Source organism: Lycorma delicatula, chromosome 6, assembly GCF_047948215.1.
Source record: "Lycorma delicatula isolate Av1 chromosome 6, ASM4794821v1, whole genome shotgun sequence".
Lineage (NCBI taxonomy): Eukaryota > Metazoa > Arthropoda > Insecta > Hemiptera > Fulgoridae > Lycorma > Lycorma delicatula.
This window is the reverse complement of record NC_134460.1, coordinates 122,297,379-122,315,677: the sequence shown is the minus strand read 5'-3', so window position 1 is coordinate 122,315,677 and position 18,299 is coordinate 122,297,379. Positions and strand designations below refer to the sequence as shown.

Here is an 18,299-nt window from a genome sequence, read left to right as displayed (position 1 = left end):
TAAAAAATACATCCATTTTTTATCTATTACTTCTCCTTGGAGACAGATTTGCTTAAATTATGAACACAGCCCCAGAGAAAATCAAAGGGATTCATCATTGCATTTCTTTTGTCATCTCTGTGCAGATAATTGATACCAATAACCTTGACAATACATGCCACACTGGTTTGTTTTGTCCCTGTGATGAATTGAGAATTATCAATGCTAGCCATATATGTTTTTGTCAACTGTGGCCAGTCAGGAACTCAGATAGCTTATATCTCAGTTCCGTGCTTACAGTAGAGCCATCTTTAGATATCCTGGGATTAGTCTATGGGTCCTTTTACACTTCACCAACTGATCCCATCTCCTGCCAGCTGTGAAAAAGCATGTCTGTGCCTTGCTTACCATCTGGTATGTCACCTCCCTCCTCTGAACAAAGAAGTCCAAGAGGTAATAAGTCGCTATTTTTTATACATTAGTCAGCATTCATATTTCTTACAGAATCTTGTAATGTAAGAATTGTAATTATAATTTTAATAATTAAAACATTTGCATAAAGTTACACATTTCTTATCATAGCTGATTGTATTATCTTCTTTATATTTATAGGAATATATAAGAAGCAATTCAGAATCCTCAAATATTGTGTCTGTGATAACTCCATCTGCTGAGACATCTCCAGAATTTAATTCAGTTGATGCTAATAAGACTGATGTTGAAAAAACCATAATACAAACAAATAAGCAGTATGTATTTATTGTGTCATTTAATTATCTGGTATTTATTTGTGTTTTAAACAAATTTAACAAGTTATATTGTTTATTATTTTCATTGTGAATGCAGATCAGTTAGAATGCAATACATTGATTAATTTATTAAAAATGCATGGAAATCTTTTTAATCTCAAAGATGAAGTACATTACATTAATTTCTTCTCAAAGTTGAAATTACATTACAGTACCTTGCTTGTAATGAAATATATTACAAGATGAAATACATTAATTTTTATGATAAGTAGGAATTTGATTAACATGCAGTTTACTGCAGTATTATTATTATTACTATGAAGTATTACTATTTCTACAGTATACTGAGATATTGGTGGAATAATAAATTTGGCATTTTTATTGTTAAGGTGTGAATATCTAATTAAACATAAACACTAAGTTATATTCTAAATGTTTTTAAAATCTCCCCCTCAAAAGAATACCATTTTGGTTTCTACAAATTCTTTCCACTGAAATTATTGAATTTATTTTCTTCATTTGTCTTCTTCATATACTAGATTCTAGGATTTACCTCATTTTAATTTTATACTCATAAAATTAATAGTGCCCTTCTACATAATATGCTTGTAAGGGCTGAAACATTTCCAAACCTTTATTTGTTACCTCTACCTCTCTGTTTGAGAAGCACCCAGAAAATCTACTTAAATGTTTCTATCACTACCTGATATTTTCAGCTTTGAAGTTGACTCTGAAAACTTTAAAAAATGACAGGTCAACCATTAAGCTTATTTAAATTTTTTTATAGAGTTGGATTTCACAAAGTTAAATTACTTATAAAGGAAAAAGATGATAAACATGTGAAGGAAACAATGTTTCCTTTAACAGTTGTTTTTTCTATTTGTTAAAAGGAACTGTTAAACTTTGTTTAAATGAAATATCCTTTATATTTAACTTGTGAATTATTTAAGAATATATTCATATCTGATGTATTTATATATAAATAATATAATTATATCTAATAATGGTCATTATGCAACAATTTTTAGATAAAGAATTCTCTTTGTAAAGTTGACAGGTTTTTCTCTTCATGATGTTGATGATATTCCTTCATATTATTTGTTTTTCTTTATCTATCTGCTAATTAATCCTGCACATAAACATATATTTTTCTTGATACTAAATCCAATTTCTTTGTTATGTAATCTTTTCCTCTGCTGAGTTGAAGCAGTATTGAGAACATTCTACAGTACAATGTTTCATAACAGAAATGAACAAATTAATTCATTGCTTTCCACTTCCTGTCCTAGGTATTTTTTATAACTGTAGTACATATAAAGTACCTGAGATACAAGAGGCACTAGTCAGAGTATCTCAAGAGTGACTATGTTCCTATACAGTTAAGTTCCAGTGGTGAAGAACGAAGATGCCACTTATATAGGGTTGAATTTTTTTGCCAATTTTGAAGAATGATAGGACACGAGATCTTGTTGGAACAGTCAATTCTTGCTTTCCTCAAGAACTCTGTTTTTCACTAATAAAAGTCACTATATATCTCTAATTGTCATTTCTTCAGTAGGAACAGGACAGTGAGGACCTTCAAAAGAAAAATTTTCCCAAAAGATTTTTTTTATTCGGATGTTTCACTGAATTAATAAAAACGTATTTGGGAGAACAGATTCTCTGTCATCCTTTTGAATAAACTGTGGATATTATCCCTTCACAATAAAATCCATATCATTGGAGAAGATCACTTTTGACCAATCCTCAAAAGTTTAATTTAAATATTTCTTAGTCAACTGTAGTCTCTTTTTCATCATATTTTCAGTTCGGAACTAATTCTTTAATAGATGGCTTTCTGACCATGTCAAGTAACCTTCATTGCATAGTTAAATCGTAATCTCTAAACTGAAGCCAGAGCCAATCAGATTTGATTTTTGAGAATCAGCTTTAGACAACAGCCCTAAGAAATCCTTTATTTTAGTGTTCTTCCTTTTTCTTCTATTTTTTCTCTTTTTCTTTGCGACCCGACAGAATCAGACTTTTTCAGACAGATAATAGACTTTTAAACCCAGCCTTTATTGTTCTGGAATTTGATGTTAAGACATTAAAGAAAGTTTTTGGGAATTAACAAGTTTAGTTTCTTTATTTTGTGCAAAATCATAAAAAAAAATTGCACAATGTCTAGAAAAACCGAATTTACCGACTACAAACTTTTTTTTAAATTCTAATTAACTTTGTTAAATATTGTATATAAAACTCGACAATTATAAAAGTCAGGTTAACAGCTGTGAGCACAGTTGTTAACAAATAACCAACAAAGGTGACCTTGCAACCAGAGTAATGTTATCAACTTACTAAAATTTTCCTCTACATTGTAATGTTTCTATTAATTTGCGCAACTGTGAATATATTTATTTTTAATGTTCAATAGTTAAGTCGTATTCATAATTTTTTTCTTTTTACAGAAATGAATCACCTCCAGTTAGGACTAGAAAACGATCAGGATCACTTGGCAGTGCTTTACTTAAGAAACCTGACAGCATAGTAAGTAACATTTTCCAATTATGTTTACAAAGAAATAGAATAGTTTTATTCATAAAAGTAAAAAATATTTCCACTTTTGATGTTGGCAATTTATTTACCAGATTTGTTAAAATTATGTTACATTTGGAGAAAAACTACATATTTTTCATTTTATTTAATATCTTTTGTACTACTAAACTTCTTTTTCTCTTTTGGCTAACCAAGGTCGACAGTTTTTATTAAATATTTCGGTAAAATAATGAAAAATTCCAAATTTTTAAATATATACTCTTATGTAATATGTACGTGAGAATGCTCTACAGAGACATTGACAATTCTTGTTGAATAATGAGTGGGAAATTTCTTTTTTAGGAAAACAAAAGGCAATGTTTTTTTTCATTTTTTTAGTTGATCAATCCACCTCATAAACTTGAGTCTTGTGTGTGAGAATACAATGTGAAATATTTATATATCATGGTTTAGTGTGGAATGATTTTTAATTAAATCATGCTTCTGAAAAATCTTCTTGCGCTTTTAATGAGTTTAGATAATTGATCTTTGCAAATTTAATTGATTAAAAAATTGATATTGAAAGGTTATTTTAAAAATAATTTTTTCTTTTCTTTTTTTAGCCACAGAAGCTGTCACGGGTAAGCTTTTTAAATTTTTCTATTCATTTGGCTTGAGTTTTTTCTGAAATCTCTCATATTTGTTATAGCATATTTTAATTTTATTTGCTGTTTTTATGTATCTGTTTTTTTGCTTTATTTGTAAGCATTACCTTTTGTAAATATTTTTCTTGCAGCTTTTACCATTTCTTCTTTTTACAGACAAGAAAAAATGGATTGTTATTCAGGATTGCTTCATATAAGTTAATACGTTGATAATAAAGTAAAAAAAGTGTGCACAATCGAAATTATTTTATGAAATTAAATTAATGCATGTGCATTTATTTTTAGTATATGTCTATTTTGGTTCTGATTTGCTAACATTAATTGTCTGTAAATAATTCTAATTCTATAAATAAAAATACCATATTTTATGGACCTATTTTGTTTTTCATTCCAAGATTTTGAATTGTTAGTTTTGATTCTGATATTGATTCTTTGCACTTTAATTTAGAAGGTTCTGTTCAGGTTTTAATTTTTTGTAGTTTATAAAATTTACCTTTTTCCATTGAAAAAGAATTAGGGACAGCAGAATTAATCTATTGTTGTTGATATAAATTAATAATTTTTTTTGGTATAAAAATCAGTACACTTTTTGAAGTGTAAAGAAGTAATGTAAAGAATACGTTTCAGTAAATTCTTTGATAACATTTTGATTTTCCAATTTCCCATGTAATTCTGGCATCAAATGTTATTCATGAGAATGGATATTCCATTTTTAGGGATGAATTGGATTTCATATGTGGCCTACAACTGTTTGATTATGACACTTGTAGCTATTTAAAATGCCAACAGTCATTGATTATTTTGTGAGAACTTAGATTCACACAGTTCAAAGATTTCATTGAATTTAGTTTAATTTTTTATTGTATCACCATTATCTTGACTGGCCTGAGACAACTCAAAATTCCTTTCTCTTTCGTATCATTTCATATCTATTCCTCTTACATTACATACCCTCAATTATCTGTTTCATTTGTCTGGGATGTCTTAATGATAAAGTTGAGGAAAAGTTTTCTTTGTGTTTTCCTGATAAATGGCATAACTCAGATAATATTAATAAAATTTGTCAACACTTGCATGTTTTTTAAAGGTGACATACCACTGAGTATTTTTGGAAATTTTATGAGTATTTAGTTTATTTATTTAAAAGTTATTGTGCCTCAAAAATGAGTGAAAATAAGGAAGAAATCTGATACATTTTGAAATTTTACAAAAAAAGGGGAAGAATGTAACTCAGGCTGCCAAAATAATTTGTGATCTTTATGGATTACTTGTGGCACTAAGCTGGTTCAATCTGGAAATTTTGATGTCATTTATGCAATTATGCATAATCTTGCCCTGGTCGCCCAGTGACTGGAAAGTCGATGAAATTATGCAAAAAATTCAGCAAGGCCAGAATTAGCAGCCGTGATATCAATAACAAACTAATCATTGACTACAAAATGCTTTTAAACCATTTGAAGAAGTCTGGATACAAAAAAACAAAGTTGATGTTTGGATACCATGTGATTTAACAATGTAAAATATAATGGATCAAATTTCCATTTGCAAATCATTGTTAAAACAGAACGAAATCAAACAATTTTGAAAAGTTCATAAAGGGGTGATGAAAAATGGATCATGTACGACAATAATGTAGAGAGAAGATTGTGATTGAAACAAGATGAAGCTCTGCAAACAATGAGAAGACATGAATGATGCCAAAAAAAGTGATTGTGTGTGTGTGTGTGTGTGTGAGGTGGGATCGGAAAGGAATTATTCACTATGAGCTGCTATTGCCCAGTCAAAAAATTGATTCTAACCTTTGCAGTGAACAACCAGAAAGATTACTCCAAGCTGTTGAGAAAAAGCGACCAGAATTAATCAATAGGAAAAGTACCATTTCCATCATAACAGTGCCAGACCCCATACAGTTTTGTTGGCTCATCAAAAATTGAGTGAGCTTGGCCAGGAAGTTTTGATGAATCTACCATATATTTTGGACCTTTTAATGTCAAACTGCCACGTTTTAGTCTCTGCAGAAACTCTCCTAATGGTATAAAATTGCGTTCAAAAGAATCACTATTCCAGTTTTTTCCCACAAAACACAAATTCTGCAACGACAGGATTATAATTTTACTTGAAAATGGCAAGAGGTGGTCCAACATAGCTGCACATATTTGGTTTAATAAACTTCATTTAAAATATAAAAAAAAAGCTTACTTTACTTTTTAATTAAAATACAAAGTCACTTTTTCCCCAACCTTTATATGGTTTGTCCTTTATAGAATATTTCCTAAAAAATCTCTCCTTCTAATTGTTGACATTTACAGGATTTTTACAAACAATCATTATTTATTAGACAAGTATAAAGATTGGACTACATTATATGGCTTACCTTTTTCCTCCATTTAATGAATAGTTTACTGAATTATCATAGGGGTTAGTTAATTATTTTGATTAAATTGTATATAGATCTATTCATTAAGATGTAATATAGAATTTTGCTTTATATATGCCCCCTTTTAAGCTTTGTGAGTAATTTAGGTTTGGTGTTAGCGTAACTAGTGTCATTATGATTGTAAATTAATTTATTATGTTATTGTTCAGATTTAATTGTAACTTATAATTTTTGTCAAATAATACTTAGGCACATGTGTGAAGTTAACCATTCAGTTTCATTCTGTTCTGTATATTTTTTTTTAATTTGCTGGATTTTCTGTGGATTGACATTCTTCATTTATAATCTATGTAAATTTTAATGATTGTACTTTGTTCAGTTTTATTGTGAAACAATAAACTTTATAATTTAAGGTTTATTTAAGTGATAAATAGCACTTGGTTTTTTTTTTTGTGAGAAGTTTAATATTAGTCTTATTATATCAACGGTTTGATAAAAATTTGATTATATTATTTCTCCTGGTTTATTTTTCTTATTATTTTTTATTTACTGTTATATTGTGCAAATTTAAATTAAACTATTTGATTTTACCTGTATTAAAATTTATGACATATTACCTTCTTACATATAAATAAACATTTTATTATGATACATAATAAATTATATAGATCGCATCATTATAAGCAAAAAAACAGATCACATTAAATTTATATTAATTATTTAAAATTATAATTTCTTCCATTAATTATTTAAAATAATATTATTTACACATGAAACAATATTAAGGTAAATACATTAAACTAAAAAATAACTACAAAATAATTCACAATTCCGAAGGTACCAATGGAAATTATTTTAAGCACATATTTGTATACACAATGAACTGGATACAGAAAATTCATGGGTTTTTAAGTTTAAAAATCCAAAGTTTAAAATGGGTTTAAGATTAAAAATCCATTGGCAAAGTAATATTGTTTCTGTAAAAGAAAATCTTTTAATTGTATTTTGAATAGATTGGTGAGAATATTTTTTATAAATGGTTTGGTAACTTATTAAAAATGGCAAAAAAAGAATAATAATGCCCTTTATCATAACCCAAAGTATTGTGTTGAATTATAGAATAACATTGACTTGTCTGATTTGGTATAGGGTTTGATACTGTTATTTTTAAAGAAATCACTAATTCTTTTTTTTCAAAGATTGTATTATTATATTGATAAATATAATCACAAAGATAAGTTAATATATATATATATATATATATTCTAAATATCTGTCTACATAATTCTTATTTATGGGCACTAAACAATGATCTGACAGCCCATTTTTATATCTTTAAAACTTATTCTGACTTTTTGAGAGAGCCCCAAGAAATGGCATTATGCTTTAAACAGCAATATACGTAAGCATAGTAAATATTCAACAATTATCACTAGCTTAACGTTTCATTAAGGCTTTTCATAGCAAAGTGGTTTCATCATCCCAAAAGAACATGTCATCTACTTTACAAACCTTAGCACTTAACATACCATACCAATCTTTCATAAGACAATACCCTTTGATTTACTAAATTTCAGTTACTTTATACATTTATTGCAAAGTATTTGAAGAACATTGCCTATCTTTCTGTTTCATTTGAGAATCATAAATTAGTTCTCCATTATAAAATGAGAAAAAAAATATTTACCATGTAACTTATTTAATATGCTCAATTTTTAATATAAAAATTTATTAAAAAGAAAGAAACACATAGTAAATTTGTTGGTAATATGATTTGATTATTACTGGTATAATTGCTGTACTAACTGAATACAAAAGTTCAAATTGTAAATAAGACTAAAACTAATATTAATTAAGTTTTTTTTGTTTTAATGAAACTACAGCTTTTTGATTGTAAAAATACTGACTCTATTCCTTTTGAGTAACAATGTTAGTATATGTTAGTACTTCTGCATTTAGTGTTAAATAAAGAAAAGTGATAAACAATTGTAAATTTGTTTATACGAGTAAGAAGTGTTTTCCATGATTTATATAATAATGAATTTAAACATATAAACCTCATAATATCTAAGATTATTAAATGAATAAGTTGACTTAATAAGGATGGCAATATCATGAATTCTGCCATCATTTTTGGTACAAAAGTGACACCCAAGGAGATAATCATAATCAATTTAAAAAATTTGTTTACTAAAAATGAATGTAGAAAGTTAATTTTTAATATTTTTTTTTTTGTTTTATTCAGAATACTTCAAGCAGTCAACCAAATGATCTCAACCGTACAATGGTATTGCTTATTGGACGACATGACGTTCGACTTATTAGTCCAGATACAAAGAAAATTCTATTATATATTCACTTAAAAGATGTGACTAGCTGCATACAGGTAATTAATGTGCTAAACATACTTCAGTTTAATAAACACAGTGGATACATACACACACACACACACACACACACACACACACACACACACACACACACACATATATATATATATATATATATATATATATATATATATATTTAATGTTATTAATTTTTTTTAGAATATATTCATAGTATACCTAGAAAGTATTGAATGAATACGACTATACAATATGACCCATAAAACTTACTAATTCTGAATTATCTATGATTTACAGTTCATCTTTTTTGATGGATAAACATTTTGGCTTGGTTAAAAACTGAAGGTTTTTACATATGCAACAGGGAATTACTCAAATGTTTTAAATGATAAATATTCATGAGATGTTATAATTTTAATCAAACAAAAACATGGTATACATGTGCATAAAGATGTAGTTTGTATTTAGTTAATCCTAGTGTTGAGTGAACTAAAAAGTTTTTTTTAAATTTATTTTCTATTAAAAATTATTATTATTAAAGCTGTTTTAATTTATTCCTATAATTAAGTAATATTTGAAAAAAAAAAAATATATATATATATATATATATAAATAAATAAAAAGCATGTTGTTTATAGTTTGTATTTTATTTTTATTATGCGTCTCATGAAATTGTAAAAGAATAGATATTTTTTAAAAAAATAATAAATTCTGGTAATTTGCATTTCTTATTTAAGTACTTATTAAGTATTATTTTACTCATATTTTAAATAAGTGCTATAATTTTTCCTGTTTTCAAGTGGCATGAATTGAATCAAACATATTAATTCTACAAGTGTTCAAAAAGTGTCATAATCTTATGGAAAATTGAGTAAGTAACAATAGGTGTTGAAAGTGGCTTCCATTATGCGATTTACATAACTGAATATGATGTTGTATGCCCTTAAACATATGTAAAGTTTGTTGAGAAATTGCAGCTACATATTGTTCAATTTTACAATATAATTCGATAATGGTGTGAGGATGAGTTTTGTAAGCAGCATCTTTAAGGTATCCCCACAAGAAAAAGTCAGGAGAGGATAAATCAGGAGACCAAAGGGGTTACTGCTCTTGGTGTACAGCCGCTTGATGGAGCACTTGTTTGGTGCATCCACATTGTACTTTTCTGTGAAGCATTCTGGGTCTGGTCATAACTGGTACATCTAATGAACTGGGAGACAGTGAATATTATCTGCTGCATTGTGTAACCCATTTTCCTCAATTAAATCTGTAACAAAAGAAGGAAACATTCTTCCATAAGCTTGTACACAGGCTTTTTCCAAAGGTCTATAGAGAAAAATATGTTTAACTTTAATAACCCTTTACATCTGTATTTACATTTGCATTAAGCATGTCGGCGATTGACTTTTTTTTAACTCAGTTCAGTCTTTTAGTGTAGGAATCACTTTTAATAATCATCAGGGGCTGTCAACATTAACCTTAAAAGCAGATCTGAAATGGTAAGTTAACAGCAAGATTAGGAAATCAACATGAGCGATCAGAATTTCCAAAAATATTAATATTACTGATCCCAACAATCTTGTGATGAATTTGATTTGAAACTTGTGTTTTATTGTAAAGAAAACAGACATCTAAATAATAGGATTATTTAGAATCCTATTAAAATAGAAATGTTTTCTTGCAAAATATTCCAAAAATATTTTTCATTCCTGTTTTATTATTCCTATCGTTCTCTTCACTCTAAATCAGATAAATAAGCTCATACAATTTAGTTTCTTCAAAATCTTCTCATAATATTCTTTATGTGGTGTCATTCAGAGAGTGCTAAGAGCATATCATTTTGGTACTTTGAAATACCAGAATTACTATTTACAGCAAGAGCCAAAAAAGGAATTTTCCTTCTCATTCAGAAGTAATCCAAATTACAATCACATCCAATTCTCGACATTTAATTTTGATTTCATGGATTGGGAAAGAGCAAACTAACATACTTTCTATACATCAGTAAAATTTTCATGGCAACATTAATGCTGCTTCAAAATCATTTATTTATTTCATTTTCAATGATTTTTTGGTCCTGCTACAGTTCCACTGGAGTTTTTGGGTGTTTTTCATCAATTTCAGTAGTTTACTAACCACCTTGATTAGTAGATCATCTTTTCTTATCGCTTGACCTTTTTTCTTATCCTTAATCCTTTCATAATATCAGTTTTGTGGGTGGTAGATCAAAACTGAAAGATCGCTGCTAGATCCTCCATGGTGAAAACTGTGGGACATTGATAGAGCTGATGCACATCCTTGACATTCTGGAATTCTGGTAGGAGGTGTGCTTATGGACTGACTTGGGCTATTGTTTCCTGTTCAGTGTTTATCAAATAAAACAATTGATTCTCCATACATAGCCTTTGTGCAAACCAGTAATTAAAATTGTTTAAAAATATGTGCTCATAGAATGCATGCATTGGTTCATATTCTGATTCATTAGTTTTATTCCTCAGAATTATTCAGTAAATTTGTCATGGTTTAAGTGCTACAAAAAAAAATGGCTTTATTATGTCAGAATGATATGAAATTATTTTTAGTTTAGTAAATTGCTGTTCAATAATATGATTATGAAAGATGAATATTTTAAATTCATATGGTAATAGTTCTATAATTACAAATGAAATTTATGTCTAATACAAAATATAATTTAATTTGATGTTAATTTTATTTCTTAAATAAGTTAATGAGATTACATTTCATGATTTCATTATGACCACAACTAGAGTTAATTAAATACTTAGAACATTAGTTGACTTATCACAAAATGTAATGATGTACTTTACAGATATTATGTATGTCTAACCCCTAGTGAAAGGGTAATCGTGTAATTGCAACCTGTACTGAAATAAGTAATATTTTAACCATTAAAGTACAAGTATAAAATTGTATTATTGCAATTTCAAAAAGCCATTATTTTAAAACAGTTTATGATATTAATTAATTATTAAAGTAAAATAAAATTTATAAAAGGTACTTTAGACTAATTAAATTGGTGGAACAGATATAAAGAGTTAATTTTTCCATTTTCTGAAAGTACAAAAAAAAGTTCTTGCTTTGTAAAAACTATATATAAATATGAAAAAATATATCTTAATCATAACAGCAAAACCTGTTTAACATTTGCTTAATCTTAGAGTAGTGTAAAATTTTATATTGGCAGGTCTTAGAATGGTTTTCAGAAAGTAATTTGTTATTTTAATATTTTTTCATTAAATATGCAAATACCTACTAAGAGTAATCTCTTCATTTCAGGGGACAAAACATCCAGAACATTTTGGATTTATATGCAGAGAAATTAACATGGAAAATTATATTGGTTATGTATTCAAATGTCAATCAGAATCAGTTGCTGATGATGTTGTTGGAGGTAAACATTTTGTTTGATATTTTTGTTACAGCTTTTTTTTGAAGTCCCTCTCTTTCAATATCTCTCTCTTTCTATTTATTTATCTCCATACATGTATTTTTTTCTACATATATATATATATATATATATAAATACAGTAAGTATTGTTTATGGTGACATCAGATATAATGACATATTGGATGTAGTGACCAAAAACTTGTCACTTGGTTGGTTTGGTATGCTGTTAATACATAAATAAAGTATGTGTATTGTTTGTAATTACATTGGTTGTAGTGGCATATCGATTACTATATTTTCTACTGAAATGCAACATTTTATCGCTTATAATGACAGACGGAAATGACTTGTCAATAATGTAGTATATCTACGCTGTAGCCACAGAAATATTTTGATGGTTAAAATGAGTCACCTTTTCCTTTTTACCTGCATATATACTGTAGTTCTTGTTTTTCTTATCTTCTTCCTGTATAAAATTATTGTAAACTGAAGCAGGCACATTCAATTGTTTTGCTGTTGCAATTGTTTTTGTATCTTTTGCTGTGAGCGTATATATTGTGCGAGTACAGTATTTTATTTTACGTATCCTTTGTAATTCATTTAATAGTGATTTAATTACGGCTTCGTGAAAAACATTCATGATAGAGGAAAAGGTGCACATTATCTGGCAGTTAGAGAATAGTGAAATTAATAAGGACATTGCCCAAGAATTAGGAGTAGGCCATTTGATAATATCGGTGATATGGAAGAACCATGAAAAAATTAAGAAAAATTTTGAAAGAAATTCTATGAAATCAAAAAAATTACGGCCTACTCAACATAGTGATGTAGACCAAGCGCTTTTATAATGGTGTAAATACCAGAGGCTAATGACATTCCTATGAGTGGCCCTATATTGCAAACTAAGATGAATGATTTTTCTGAAAAATGTCATAAACCACATGAAATAACTTCAGCTTGTACAATGGTACAATGGTTCCGTCATCATCATGATATTGTGTCAGGAGAATAAGCGGCAAGGCTGCAGCAGCTTCAACTGGTGTGTCAGAAAAATGGCTAGAAACCATTTGACCAAAATTAAAAGAGGGCTATTTGGATGAAAAAATCTGTAATGATGATGACTCCAGTCTTTGTTAACAGATGCCAGAAAGAACCCTTTGTTTTAAAGGCGAGACGTGTTCGGAAGGAAAATTATCAAAAAAAAGACTAACAGTACTAATTGCTGCAATATGACTGGAACTGACAAAAAAAACTTATGGTTATAGGAAAAAATGCTAAACAGTGGTGGCTCATACCTAAAATTAGTGGGGATGCTGCTCCAGAAAATTTTTTTCTGGCCCTTTTCGAGGCCATGGTTAAAGTTTACTGTGAAATAAAAGAACCGAAAAAAAATTTAAGCAAAAAATAGCTAGAAGCAGGATACTAATCTAATTCTATACTTCATCACATTCAAGATCCAAGATGGTACATGGTTTTTAAGCACATTATGCTTAATAATTGTATTCGGTTTAACCAAATAAATAATAAAATGTCAATACAGACAATATTTTTTAGTATTATTAGGTGCTATGTACAGTTATTTTTAATAACATTATTATTATTATTAATAACATTTACACTCATAGACATCATCTTCATTCATCCTCTGAAATAATACCTGAACGGTAATTCCTGGAGGCTAAACAGAAAAAAAAAATCTTCTGATCATTACTAAAAAAACAACTAAACCACTTCCATATTCCTTCCACCAACTAAACTAGAAAAGGGAAGGGGACAAACAAGGAGTGTTCCATACACATGTGGAGTAAAAAAATAACTATCTTGCACCAGCATGCCAGGATCGGCACTGTGAGAGCGACAGTGCCCTCTCCCTCACAGTCTCGCAGTTTCCTATGTGCGCATGTGCACAACAGCCAAACACCACGCCACTGGAACTGTAAAGTGTACAGTTTAATACAAAGATTTTCTGATTTTTTCATAAACTGGGGGATGGTTACTGACGTTAAGCTTAAGGACTATATATTGTAAAAGTATAAAGAAAGAATTAAAGAAAAAACTCATTATATTAAATGTTATTGATAATATCAAGTGGAAATAGTGGGTTGCTGCTGTTCCACAGTGCCTGTACACGAGCGCCACTGGTGCTAAACACTGATGTTTTAAAAACTTGAAATCGCTTCCTGTATTGTACGAAAGTAACAAGAAAGCTTGGATGACAAGTGATATATTTACTTCTTGGTTATGAAAATGGGACTGTGAATTAAAGATTGAAAATGGCAAAATATGCTGGTTATTGACAACTGTCCAGCTCATCCACACATTGAAAATCTTTCATGTATAAATTTAGTGTTCTTACCACCAAAAACAACAGCAATCATACAGCACTTAGATTAAGGCGTGATCAAGTCGGTAAAAGTCCACTATTAAAAAAACACCAAATTTTACAAAAAAGGAAACACAAATACCTATTTTGGATGCCATAATTATGTTAGAAAGGTCATTCTCTGCTGACTAAAAAATTGCTTTCAACATGAAAGATTTTTACCACAGGCTGGTGAAGTTACTGACGTCGCATGTGAAGAAGAGTTTAGCGGGGTAAATAGTCTGCAAAACCAATCTTTCTCAAATTCATTGTTTGAAGATTATCAAGAGGTTGACAAAGATTTAGAAACGCATAAAACTGTAACAGATGATAATGTAGTGGCTTCAGTACTAGCAGAAATAGATGGGGACGTAGGTAATGACAACAAAGGTAATGATAGCAGCAATGATGAAGACATTAACCTGCCAAATCATTTAGAAGTTTTAGCAGCAATGAAAACCATTTACCTGTTTCTCAGTTTTACAGAAATTGCTAATGAAAAAACAAAGAGTGCTTGTTTTGATTTAGAAAAGAACCTTCAAACAAGTATCTTCGTTTATTCTATCGTATTTGTATTTATTATTGCATATTTTTGTTTTTTTATATTACTTTATTATGGAAATAAATGATTATTATCTTACTGTATTACAGTACCTGTGTAGAGTGACTATTGGTTATAATGAAGTAAAATTGTGGGTTCCTTGGAGGTCACTATAAATAATATTTACTCTCTCTCTATATATATATGTTTTGATTTAGAAAAGAACCTTCAAACAAGTATCTTCGTTTATTCTATCGTATTTGTATTTATTATTGCATATTTTTGTTTTTTTATATTGCTTTATTATGGAAATAAATTATTATTATTTTTAATGATTATTATCTTACTGTATATCTTACTGTATGTACCTGTGTAGAGTGACTATTGGTGTTATAATGACGTAAAATTGTGGGTTCCTTGGAGGTCACTATAAACAATATTTACTCTCTCTCTCTCTATATATATATATATATATGCGTATCAAACAAAACTTATCTTTCATTAAAGTAATATTGACTTCTATGACTGTTCAGTCAAATCAATATGTAATAAATATTTTGAAAATTTACAACTTAAAAAATCTCTTTTACCATAGCTTTATAAATAACATAGTGGTCTATACTATACTTATAATAAACAGGTAATGAATTATAAGGCTGAATACCATTATTGTCTGATGTTTCATCCCTGTAAGAGTATGAGTTCGTTTAATTTGTAATAGTTTACCACTTGCTTTTTGGTGCTGCGATGTATCATGATATTAGATGTAGCCTGATTACCTTATGATAAAGTTACCAGTGTAAATCCCAGACCATGGCAGCCAAGTTCATTGCATCAAGCTAGCATAGTTGTTTCATGTTCATGTTATAGCTAAAATAAATTTTTCTGAACAATCTGGTTCCTGACATTTGTAAAGTTGTCAGGAACCAACTTTAATAATAAAATCACTCGTAATAATAACTACCTTTATAGAATTAACTTGAAATAACTAAGGCAGGGTAGCAGTTCTGTTTATTACTAATAAAAGCAGAAGTAAAAAATTGTAGAAATTATATATAGATTAAAATATTGTTTATATATCTATTTTTTAATACGTAAGTGTGAAATCTGAAATGTTTATATATACAGCAGAAGATTTAAACAAATCTTGTGATATTGAATATTATTGTATATCCTATATTGTTTTGTATTTTTTCTGAAGAATTCAGTTCTATGAATTTTAGGTAGATTTCATAAGAAAGCTACCTATTGTAATGGGTACCATAATTTGAGTTCTGGAAAATTTTAACATATCTTTGCATTTCACATCCTCCAGACCCAAAAACCAACGTCCATTCAGAGGTTTTATACACACATATATATATATATATATATATATATATATAATATAATCCGCTTTCTTGTGGACACGATAACTGCCATAATTTTGTTCCAATCATTTTCAAATTGATACATAAAATATAATGACCTAAAATCTCAGTAAAGTTTGTCAATGGGCAAAATTGGACCATGGGGATGGAAATGGGGGAGGCTTTTTTGAAAAAACAAAATATTGCTATAACTTTCTTATTAAGTAAAATATTGAATTCATTTAAAGTTCTTATTATTCTTTGGATAAGGGCCTAAAACTTATCTAAGTAAAGTTTTTTGATATCACCAACCATTGGCTCAAGGGGTGGAAAAAATGGGGTTTCGAAGAAAAAAAATTATAGCTTCCTTAATATGCACAGTATTGAATCGCTTTAAAGTGGTTGTTAATCCTCTAAACATTACCTAAAATATTTATCTGAAACAATTTTTGATATGACCAACCCTTACAGCAAGGGATGACCAAAATGTTGCTGGAATTGTAAGAAGATGGAGCTTGAAGATGCTAAACATGTGAAACTTTTTTTCACATGCAACCATTGTCGTATTGAGTAAATTTGAAGTTTTTCTTAACTTTAAGGTGGAAATATATTTTATCCCCTATTTACCATCGGTGAAATCTACCTCTACCTTCCATCATATTGGAAGGAATTTTTTTTATTGGGATTTAATTTATGATGGAAGTTTGGCCAGTTCTATCCATGACTTGCTTTTTATAACAGGTTCATAGTGTTTGTAAAAGTGAAAACTAAAGTATACAATCACAGGAAATTAAGCAGTACTTAAGAGTTCAGATTTTAAATCATGCTGTACACAGTAACTGATGACTATAATATTTCTTTAGCATAGCAATTCAAAAAAAAATTAAGTAACTTGTACAAAATTAAAAAAAGTGTAGTATAAATATAAAAAGTGTAATTATTAAATGTAAAAGAATCAGCTGTCCCATGTAAAAATATAGTGTCTTTTCATTCCTTTTACTATTTGTTTTTTTTAATTTTCTATTACTATTCTTGACAAAATAACTGTTACTTGAAAAATGGCCAATAATCAGAAAACTGTTTGTCAAAAAATGCTTGAATTGAGCAAGAACAATAAGCAAAGATTAGTTATTAGGCATATTGTAAGATGTTTCTTTTGCATTCCATCTGGGTTGAAAGTGCATTTAGTCAGTTAAAAAATGGATTCCTTTTCTTAGTTCATTTTTGAAAGATAAATTGTAGTTTTAAAATAAATAACAGAAAATAATCAGGAAATAAAATAAGAATATAGTCGATTTTTGTTTCCAATTTTGAAATGAGTTATTAAACTTCAAATTTATTAACAAAGATAAGTTAGTTAGCTTGCTAAAAGTAATTTTCTACCCCTCTATATGATGAAAAATGTTTTATATATTGCCTATACTTAGTGTAGGTGATACTGAGTATAGGCAATATACCATACTCATATATATACTATTCATATATATATATATATATATATATACTTGAATATTAGACTGTAAATACTGGTGTTTTTTGGTGGATGGGTTTCAATTAACCTCATATCTCAGGTATGGTTGGCCCAAGTCTGTACAAGATTACACCTTACACATCACGAACAAGGGACACATCTGTCTATGGATTCTGAATCCAAAAATCTGGGATATCTGGAGAGTTCCAGAATATTCATAAGAAAACAAACTGAATCTATAGTATTTCTTTCTTATTTATGTTTTAGCCATAAGCCAAGCAACTTTATCAACATGTGATGCTGTTAGAAAAGAAAAACAACCAGTTATGTCTTGTGAACACTGTCCGATGGTTTGGTACCATAAACTATGTGCTGAAGTTGAAGGTAAATTGTCAGTTTTTATCATGTAATTTGTTTATATTTCAGATAAGTAATGCTTAAAGTAAAAAAAGAATACTGCTAGATGAAATAAATATGTATTAATTTTTTTTTTTAAATATACTTTAGAATTATTATAATTGTCATAACTCAGTTA

The 18,299-nt window shown here is 28.5% G+C and overlaps 1 protein-coding gene across 4 annotated transcripts in view; it reads left to right on the top strand.

Moving 5' to 3' along the window:
- The window catches only part of plx (PTB_TBC1D1_like and TBC domain-containing protein plx), a 344,267-nt gene that overhangs the window by 276,639 nt on the left and 49,329 nt on the right, over window positions 1–18,299 (top strand). For 3 of the 4 annotated variants that reach the window (XM_075368467.1, XM_075368470.1, XM_075368471.1), the window contains 6 exons: window positions 592–728; window positions 3,176–3,254; window positions 3,866–3,883; window positions 8,530–8,670; window positions 11,930–12,044; window positions 18,032–18,148. In XM_075368467.1, coding sequence (XP_075224582.1) covers window positions 592–728; window positions 3,176–3,254; window positions 3,866–3,883; window positions 8,530–8,670; window positions 11,930–12,044; window positions 18,032–18,148 — 607 coding nt within the window. The remainder of the gene's footprint in view (window positions 1–591; window positions 729–3,175; window positions 3,255–3,865; window positions 3,884–8,529; window positions 8,671–11,929; window positions 12,045–18,031; window positions 18,149–18,299) is intronic. The other variant, XM_075368468.1, reaches the window with a different exon arrangement.